At 35.4% G+C, this 8,830-nt stretch overlaps 2 protein-coding genes and 1 long non-coding RNA gene across 5 annotated transcripts in view; 1 reads left to right on the top strand and 2 right to left on the bottom strand.

Annotated features, from left to right (window-relative positions):
• LOC108628558 (protein broad-minded) overlaps window positions 1-3,535 on the bottom strand; it is a 4,983-nt gene extending 1,448 nt beyond the window's left edge. Inside the window, exons 1-6 of one of the 2 annotated variants that reach the window (XM_026815912.1) lie at window positions 3,377-3,535; window positions 1,626-3,271; window positions 1,106-1,443; window positions 840-1,033; window positions 428-760; window positions 10-329 (exon numbers count right to left, since the gene is read on the bottom strand). In XM_026815912.1, coding sequence (XP_026671713.1) covers window positions 10-329; window positions 428-760; window positions 840-1,033; window positions 1,106-1,443; window positions 1,626-3,271; window positions 3,377-3,460 — 2,915 coding nt within the window. In that variant the 5' untranslated portion in view covers window positions 3,461-3,535. Of the gene's footprint in view, window positions 1-9; window positions 330-427; window positions 761-839; window positions 1,034-1,105; window positions 1,444-1,625; window positions 3,325-3,376 lie in introns of both variants that reach the window. The other variant, XM_018030558.2, reaches the window with a different exon arrangement.
• LOC113464695 (uncharacterized) lies at window positions 1,314-1,752 on the top strand. Its single transcript, XR_003389543.1, has 3 exons — window positions 1,314-1,405; window positions 1,481-1,590; window positions 1,661-1,752. It is a non-coding gene; the product is annotated as an uncharacterized LOC113464695 (long non-coding RNA).
• LOC108628566 (TBC domain-containing protein kinase-like protein) lies at window positions 3,496-8,009 on the bottom strand. Of its 2 annotated transcripts, XM_018030570.2 has the most exons (13): window positions 7,458-8,007; window positions 7,112-7,322; window positions 6,364-6,613; window positions 6,059-6,287; window positions 5,722-5,996; window positions 5,514-5,660; window positions 5,325-5,445; window positions 5,087-5,248; window positions 4,843-5,020; window positions 4,574-4,780; window positions 4,118-4,505; window positions 3,715-3,877; window positions 3,496-3,651 (listed from the first exon to the last, which is right to left on the bottom strand). In XM_018030570.2, the coding sequence occupies exons 2-13, from the start codon at window positions 7,314-7,316 to the stop codon at window positions 3,544-3,546; spliced, it is 2,433 nt and encodes an 810-aa protein (XP_017886059.1). In that variant the 5' UTR covers window positions 7,317-7,322; window positions 7,458-8,007; the 3' UTR covers window positions 3,496-3,543. The 2 variants fall into 2 exon arrangements, with proteins under 2 accessions (XP_017886059.1, XP_026671734.1); XM_026815933.1 differs by lacking the exon at window positions 4,574-4,780 and having other exon boundaries at window positions 7,458-8,009.
• Between the last annotated feature and the right edge of the window lie 821 nt (window positions 8,010-8,830).

The raw sequence follows: 8,830 nt of genomic DNA, 5'->3' as shown, positions 1-8,830 counted from the left end.
TAATAATACCTTTCTATGTTTCCTTCGCAGATAATGAACACGGTAGATAAAAACCAATCGAAACCATCGAATTTCTTCGGTCTCTCATACTGAATGAATGCGTAACAGGCATTTATGAATTCTTGTAATCTCTCCTTATTTTCAGTCGTATTATTTAAGATATCATTCTGTTCTGCATAGTATAAAACGAAATCAATTCCGTGTATCTCTTCCGTGAACCAAGAGTCTGTACTCGACGATACATTTTCCTCCCATTCGAAGTGTTCTCCCCATTCTGAAGTAGGAATCGCTTTATGCATTTTATCTAGTAGTTGAATTAATACTGTATTCTATAAAAAGCGAATTTATATGTTTTGTAAATCCAGTAATTGAATCAATATTGAAATATGTTTTCTATTGAAGTCAATTGAATATCAAATGACTTTACTTTTGTCGGCTCCTGCGATGCTTTATACGCTTCTCTAATTTGTTCAACCCAATCGCTATCTAATAATCCTGGTGTGTCGGCTCGTAATGAATATTCCAACTCAGTTTCGTATTCATCTTCTAACGGAACATTTTCGTTATCAAATTTCGGCGGAGGCAACATCGGTAAATCGTATTCCTCCGATTTTGATGTTTCTTCTTCTTCATTTTTTATATTAACGAAATAAGTTTTCGATAGAATTTTGTGTCGTATTAAAGTGTAATCATCAATGTACTTTACACTCATCTCTCCGTCCTCTTTTGCATCGAATTGTTGAAATTCTAACAAAATATTCTACAAAAGATTGTGACGTATTTCGCTAACATTCGAAAGGAGTGTTAACACATTTTCAAAATGTATATGACTGTGTTACCTGAAAATTCAGTAATTCTAACAGGTATAAACAGACATTTAAATTCGAGATAACAGCATTCAACGATAGAAGACCCAAATAATGGTAATTTGACTCAGGGTTTACTGAATCGTTGAACAATTTCGGTAAATTGAGTGGATAATTCTGTTCCTCGTTATACGAATCTTTTACGTTTGTCATGAATGCAGAGAAGCCTTTAAAAAACAAATAAACTGATAGATTGATAAACTACACGACGAATTACTTTTTTCATTCATTATCCTTACATTTAAAATTAAGAGAGAAGAGTGTTAACGTTTGTAAAAGTTTTTGAATATTCTCATGATCCCACGGATCGTGGAAGTGACATGGATCTTCTAATATTTGACACGCATCCGAAAGCAACGTGGACAAGACGTGAGATGCGAGATTGGCGATCACGTTATAGCCCAATTGGAAGGAAGCTGCGGATGTTACAAAATTGACCACCTCTATAGAAGTCCACGACGTCCTCAAAGGCGTCACAGATCCCTCGATTAATTCTTGAAATACCGTCGTCTGTTGAACGAGGGCTTTCAATCCGAATGGTATAGATACCATTTTAAGCAATAACGCATTAACTGCACTGCAAATAAGTTGTTTCAAATGCATTTTCTTCACAGGTTGTGGCAGTTTAGAAAAAATATATTATATTGAAGAAGAGAGAGAAGCTGTAGATGATGGAGCATACCGAAACACTTATTTGAAGATACAGAAATAGAAATAATATATGGTACTCCTTTAATCGCACACTCTGTAACAAATTACCTGTTAATCTGTTGAGCTTTATTTTCATTCTCCAGATAGGATTTGTCTAACTTCTTATAGAAATACGACACAGCGGGATAGAATTCTCTTTCGACTTTCAGCTGTACTATTTCATAGACATCGAACACGTCAAACAGCTTCTGTATTACCTCGAACAGTTTAAGAAGATACTCCAAATTCATAATTGAAAAGGGTTGTCGCAACGTGTTCGATGCGATTATTATGATGAACATAGCCGGACATTTGGACAGACTCTTCTCGAAATTGACTGTGTGCTCTTTGCATTGCGAGATCAGAAACCGAGAGCCATCAACCGTGTCCAGCATGTGTAAAATTATATTTAATGTATGTGGCCATATCCTAACGTTATTCTCGGACAGTGATTGCAAATGGCACAACGCGATGTGATAAAACTCGTTGTCGTATAAAATCGTTGGCTTATCTAAAATAAATTGGAGAGCGTAGCAAGAGACTTCGTGCACGCCTGTTAACGTTTCCGTCGACAATTTATTTAAACCTCTCAAACAGGCGGTCAAGAATTCCGGTATTGAAAATGGAACTTCGAACGTATTCTCTGTTAAAAGCTTGCGGCCAGCTTCATAAGCGCAGAGTTGCGATACAAAACATAAACAATGAAGATAAGTCACCGTCTTTACTGTATTGCCGTTAATGATAACTTCCATTGGATCGTCGTAAATTGAAACTGACATCGAGTGCGGAGGCTCCGCCAATCCTTTCTGTACATGATGCATTATTTGTTGCAACAATGTCGGAGACTTTCCTAAAGCAGTTAAAAACATTCTCCTGGTCGCGAGACTAACTATCCATTTTCTACTCCAATCTGCACGCGGTTCCAACACGGAGACGATGTTGAGTATGTTCATCGCTTTCGGTTGTGTCGTATTCGCGAATTCATGTGTACTTAGAAACGTAATGAATTGTTCTATTAACTCTTCGATCGTTTTATCAGGATTTCTCGCAGTTTTTAGCTTCTCTTCATGATAACGAAGCATCAGATGTATTATGCGGAACACTCTTTCGTGTAAAAAGAACTTAAAATTAATACCAGCGATCAACGTGGGTAATATCTCGAACGTTTTCTGCGAATGGTATTGAGCGTCAAACGCGGTCAACAAGTTTGAATACACATCGTGTGATTGTAAGCAAGTTAGCAGTTTCGCGTGCACTTGTAAGCTAGCTTCAAAGATTGGTCTACTGTCGTCTGTGAGTCCAGCCAACAAAGCAGATTGCAGGGAATCCCATATAGGATTATTGTTCAAATTCGACAGCTCGCTTTTCAAAAAAATCTCGTAACCGGCTAATCGAACGTGAGCGGGTTTATCTTGACTGATTTTATCAAGAATCACATTATAATACTCCTCATTGTTCAACGGGGAATTCCAATCCTCACTTGTTTGATCGCTGATGCAGGAGAACGATGATTGCGGTCGAGAATCGAAAACCGATGTCGATACAGACCTTGAAACAGACTGCTCGACGATCGTTGTTCTCATCGAGTTCACCAAAGCAGACATCTCTTTAGAATGGATCATTTTATCAACGATGTCCGCATTGTTCATATCTTCTTCCAAGAATTTCTCAATGTTCGATTGGAATTCTTTTTTCAAACATTTCTTTATCCATTTCTGAAGATTTCCCGATATATTATCATCCATGGCTGTTTATACAATGACAGTGACTGCAAACGAGTTCTACGTGAGTGACGATACTAAAGGATACTTGATACTTGCATGTTTTGATATTGTTCCTATGGTTACCGCTTGAGGTGGGTGAAAATATAGCATAACAACAAGTTTACTCGTGTGTAAGCTCATTGTTGAATAAAATTTTACAAAATATACAAATAATATAAAATTAGTATATACAAATTATATATAATTTAAAATTCATAATATTTTTAACGCGCTGCTACAATAACGTTTGGAGATTTCATTCGCAAGGTGGAAATTCCTCCTTGCAAAGAGCATACTCCTATAACTCCGCATTTCACCAGAAAATCTGCAAACTACAAGCAACAGAGTTTAAATTTTGGTGTTAAGAAACAAAAAGTTTATTTCATCATATTTACCAGCGCATTATTTTGATCATGCGGTCCGATAATCACAACGACGCTATTTTTATTTTCCACAAGCGGTTTTGCGTGTGGTCCTAGAGTATCGATATGAGTTTGAGAGAGTTGCACGCTCGAAAACGGAATGTTAATACTGCCAACTACAGCTCCCCTTTCAAATCTATAAAAAGTGAGATTATATTAGGAGTTGAGATTAACTTATGAAAGATCATTACATGAAGCGAACAATATAAAATATATAGTTACGATAGAGATATATTTATGTCATATAAGGCAGAAACATGCATATATACGTAAGACAAAAATATATTTCAATGTACGTTACCTATATTTTTATTATATTATCTCTAGCATTGTTTCAAAATCATAAACGGGACATACTTTATATTTTCTTACTTACTGTATATTGTTGCGCACATCAACGGCTATTAATCTTTCAGGGCTATGATCTAATAGGTCTAAGAAATCATCGACGCTAATTCTAGGCATCTTCTCAGTACCCGGTTCCGGGTCTGACCAATTCATATCCTTCGGCTGATTGAACTGATGTTTCCTATACGTAATACTGGCTGGTGTATTCTGATACATCGTCATGGAGTCTTTGACACACAGTTCTATATCTATTTCGGGAAGGTCAGAAAATAAGAGTATACACTCGTTGAATCCCGAAGTCAACAAAGAATCGCGTAACTGTTTTAATATCGCCAATCCGACTAGAAGCGGAAATGAGGAATCTCCTAACAGCAACTTATCCCATAAATGAAGTATCTTATGAAGTGGAAATACGTCTGAAATAGCGAAATATATGTGATATAAAATATTTCATATAATTCAGGTATTGATAAAAAAATCTTACGTGAGAACATTGTTAAAAACCATGGAATAGCAAACAATTCTGGTACAAAATTAATCGACCTAAGATGATTAGCCAATTGAGGATCATGAAAAGCAATGATTTGTGAAAATTTTCCTAGATATTCTTGTATGACAGCGGAATTGTCTTTCAGAAAGAATTTATGTAGATACTTCGGTATAAACGCAGAGAGACATTCGAATGCCCTAGCTAAAACAAAAACATTATATTGAGCTCTCGCATATCATAATTCGATGTTTCGGATTTATTACCTTCGTTATTAAAATTTAGATAAAGGAACGGAGCCGTCAAAGAATCCAATCCTTGCCAATAAACATAATGAGGATTGTTTCGAACCCACGCCTTCAACAATCTTTGTAATCTTTCATGACCAGCACCAGACGACAATAATTCACTATACTGATGGCATCTTGGAATGTCCACCTCTATCTAAGAAATTATCAATCGGTTGAAGTGTAAATGTAAATTGTGTAACAAGATTCATCGGTGAATTACTTGTCGATCAGTGTGAGTGGGCGTTTCTTTATCGATCATGTCGTAGCGTTTCTGGATGTCACCAGTAATACCGAGTAACGCTGCCCAAACAGCTCCCCTAACCGGCGGAGGTATATCTTTATGCGCCTCTTCAATGATTGCCTCGCGAGTAATTGGATACACCTATTACATAATAATAATAATAAGAAGAAGAATATAGAATTAAATGGTTATTAAATGTGAGTCTACGTATAATCACCTGAAGCAATCTATCGTACAAAACAATTCTATAAAATTGGTATTCCGTATCCCTCTCTCTTATAATTAGAGGTAACTGGGAGGCGGCATCAATTAAATCTTCTTGGGACTTAACACGCATTCTAACAAACAATGAAATTTAATAGAAAGCTGAAAGACAAATGAAATCTGGAATACTTCCTATACATACTGATTCGTTAGATAAGAATAATTCGCTGTGTATGGAATATGAGACAAACGTTGATGCAGTGTATCGAGCGGAACTTTAACCACTCGTAGATCTAATAAACCGGCCGTGTCTCTTCTGCCAAACATCTGACCTAAAAGTATCACTAAGCTAAAAAGCAAGATTAATTTGATTCAACGCAATTTAACGTTTGTGCAATATTTTTAATTACTTTGGGACAGATAAAATGGGCGGTCTCGATCTGATGAGTCCTTGTTTCTTCAACTCCACCGTAATATCTCCGCCAGCCAATTGCCATAAATAATACAATTCGTCCATTTTTCTAGTAGTGACATTCTCGTACGTACTTTCTTCTTTCTCTTTCTGAGTCTTTATCAAATATTCTTCGAATATCGGTAATTTTAATAACTCTCTGGGTATCTTGCGTTTCGATGGATGAATCTGAAGGCAACAGTCTACGAAATCTTTCACTCTATCTGGCAAATTCTAAAAACAATTACGAACTTTTAGAATTGTCAAAAGAACGTAAACATTATATTAAATTATACCTTGTAAGTGTTGTAGCAATTAGTTTCTCTCGCAAGGCGTTCGAATACAGAGGTTTCGCAGTGTATCAGACTGAGAACCTTCCTTAAACATTGAGACAATTTAATACCTGGCCATATCGGCTTCTCTAATAATAATTCTGCAATGATCATGCCCAAAGACCAAGAATCGACTTTCGGGCTACTGACGCCGGGACTAAGAAATACCTCTGGTGCCGTGTATTTCGGGTAACTAAAAATTATAATATAGATTTAAAACAAACTTATTTTTACCAAGATACACGTTACATCTGTCTATCGTTACGTACCCAATAGGAAAAGAAACATTTTTACCGCAATCTGTCATGTAATATAAACCAAAATTATATAATTGCACGTTTTCACATTTGCTAATTAATATATTTTCAGGACTAAGGTGTCTATGCACTAAATCCAGCTCATTCATATATTGTAAGCCTAACAGACATTGAAATGCAATTTTTATGATATAGTCTGTGTTTAAATTCTCTTTACTCTTCAGTGGATCTCCATTATACTCTGTAACAACTACTATTCTCTCTACAAGAAAAAATCTTTATTAGACAATTACGACAGTATTAATCTATTAATTTGGTGCATATGAAATGCTGGTTAACACGTTAAGCGCGGCGTCGGTCCCAGGAACTGGCAGTTTCAAAGTTAAGAAATAAATAATGTATATGTAATGAATTTATTAAAACATTCTAGGCAAAGATATAGTTTAACTTTACACGTACTGCAGAAAGTGACGACTTTTTTGGTCAAATTTCTGGCTGTCTTGCATTCAAATGTTTTTGCTGCACATTATTATAGTCCAACCGGGAAGTGAAATAAAATCGTCATTGTGATATATGTTTTATTCTATGTAAGATATTATTTATCAAGTCGCCGAAACCCGCCGCGCTGTCTGAACGAAAAGCTCAGGCTCTGCGCTTAACATGTTAATTAGTGTGCAGATTTTATCAGAAGGTATTATCATTAACCAGTGTTTAAATTGAAACACACTTTAAATAAATTTGTATATCTGCGAATCTTTACCATGTTTGCTTCTTATTATATCGAGATACGTAGATAAATTTGGATGGTGAATAGTTTTCAAGAACTGAGATTTTCCATAGATGGTTATCGAATTTGGTGTAAGAGGTAAACCATTGCTTCCACAAACTTCAACTGGATGGCTTTGTGCAAAAAATGTCATTCCACCAAAACGTCTCTCTTCATTTTCTAAAAGTGCTGGGCACATCTTTGACTGAAAAGTACGATAAACTATTGCTACAATAAATATTTTAGGAAAATGATCCACATATAGTGCAATAAAAAATTCTTTAAGTAATGTTCTTTAATTAAATTTCATGAACAATATAAAATGTATGTACATACTTACTTGAATTATATATTTTTGTGAGAGTTCAAATCGTAGATCAAATTTATTTACAATATAAAATCATGAAACATGTAGTCAATTGTTTCTCATAATTACAATCTATCATGATTAAAATCACTGGCTCTCATGATCATGATCTAAATAATTAAACCATATCTGACCATGTCCATTAACATTGTACACCCACTTTGCACATCATTGTTTCGTACGTGCAGTTGCAGTGTAATGAGGGTCATGAGCAGTTATGAGCAGAGTGACAAGTTTGAGGACGGGACGATATAGACGAGAATCACGTGGTCACTCTAGTTATGAGCATAATTGCCAGCGAAAGGTCTTACCCCTTTCATCAGCAAATTGACTCGTTACCCCTCTGTTATAAGTTTGTGAATAATTTGAGGTTGAGGAACCGCTTGTGTGAGGAATAGCGAATTTACACGCATAAGCTTACGTGCAGTCGCGTGTTTGTGTTCGTATAGTAAATTTTATTTTACCGAAATTCTCTTTAGGAATTCAAGGCAGGGATAAATTAGTTTGAATAGTTGGTGTTGTCGATGCTTTATCCGGTGGTGAAGTTGTGTTGGTCTTTCGCTTCCGGTAAACGATGGTAAGTGAAGTGTCGTTTTAAACTGAACAATATTGCGCGCATAATTCACGGTGCTGAATAAAAATTACTGTCTCAACGAGAAAACATCACTTAAATATTATTCGGTTTCAATTAAATCATTTATTTCGAATAATGTATGTGAGAGATACAAAATATCATTTAATGTAACCTTAACATTGCGTGCACATGGTAGGTGCATTTATAAATCGTAAAGGGTCACCTACCTATATTTTGCATGATATCGTACTTGTTACAGAACTAATGATTTATGTTTTCATTTCTTTGTTGAACAGCCGTTCCAGAGGTACGTAGAGTCAGGCCGCATCGCTTATGTCGGCGATGGGCCGTTCCAGGGTAAACTTGTTGCTATCGTAGACATCATCGACCAAAATCGAGTAAGATATCACCAATTTTATTAAATATTTAATATAGTCTGTTCTGAAGTATTGTCTAACAACATCATTGACCAATCGTGAAGAAACGTGATTTCAAGACCAAATGTTATTCAACTATGAGTTAATTCGTGTTTGCACTTACATTAATTTGTGGTACGCTAAAACTCATTTAGATTGTTTCATTTTCATATTTAATTATTAAGAAGTACAGTTTATTTAGATTGTTTCTTTTCATATTCATTTATAAAACGATACACCTCATTTAGATTGTTTCGTTTTCCTATTCAGTCATAGGAAACTAAAGCTTGTTTCAAATATTTCATTTTCACATTAAGTCACTAAAATGTATCTATTAACATAAGTTAGCTATCATA

Source organism: Ceratina calcarata, unplaced genomic scaffold (genome assembly GCF_001652005.2).
Source record: "Ceratina calcarata isolate Rehan_Ccalc_2016 unplaced genomic scaffold, ASM165200v1 scaffold127.2, whole genome shotgun sequence".
NCBI lineage: Eukaryota > Metazoa > Arthropoda > Insecta > Hymenoptera > Apidae > Ceratina > Ceratina calcarata.
The sequence above is the reverse complement of the archived record's forward strand: the minus strand, read 5'-3'. Positions and strand labels throughout refer to the sequence as shown.

Excerpts from the sequence above, each read along its gene's own strand:
- LOC108628566 (XM_018030570.2), bottom strand. The coding sequence starts at position 7,316 with ATGTGCCCAGCACTTTTAGAAAATGAAGAGAGACGTTTTGGTGGAATG. Across the intron at positions 6,614-7,111 it reads TATAATAAGAAGCAAACATG|AGAGAATAGTAGTTGTTACA; the intron begins GTAAAGATTCGC and ends TTTTTCTTGTAG. Across the intron at positions 5,661-5,721 it reads CCCATTTTATCTGTCCCAAA|CTTAGTGATACTTTTAGGTC; the intron begins GTAATTAAAAAT and ends CTTGCTTTTTAG.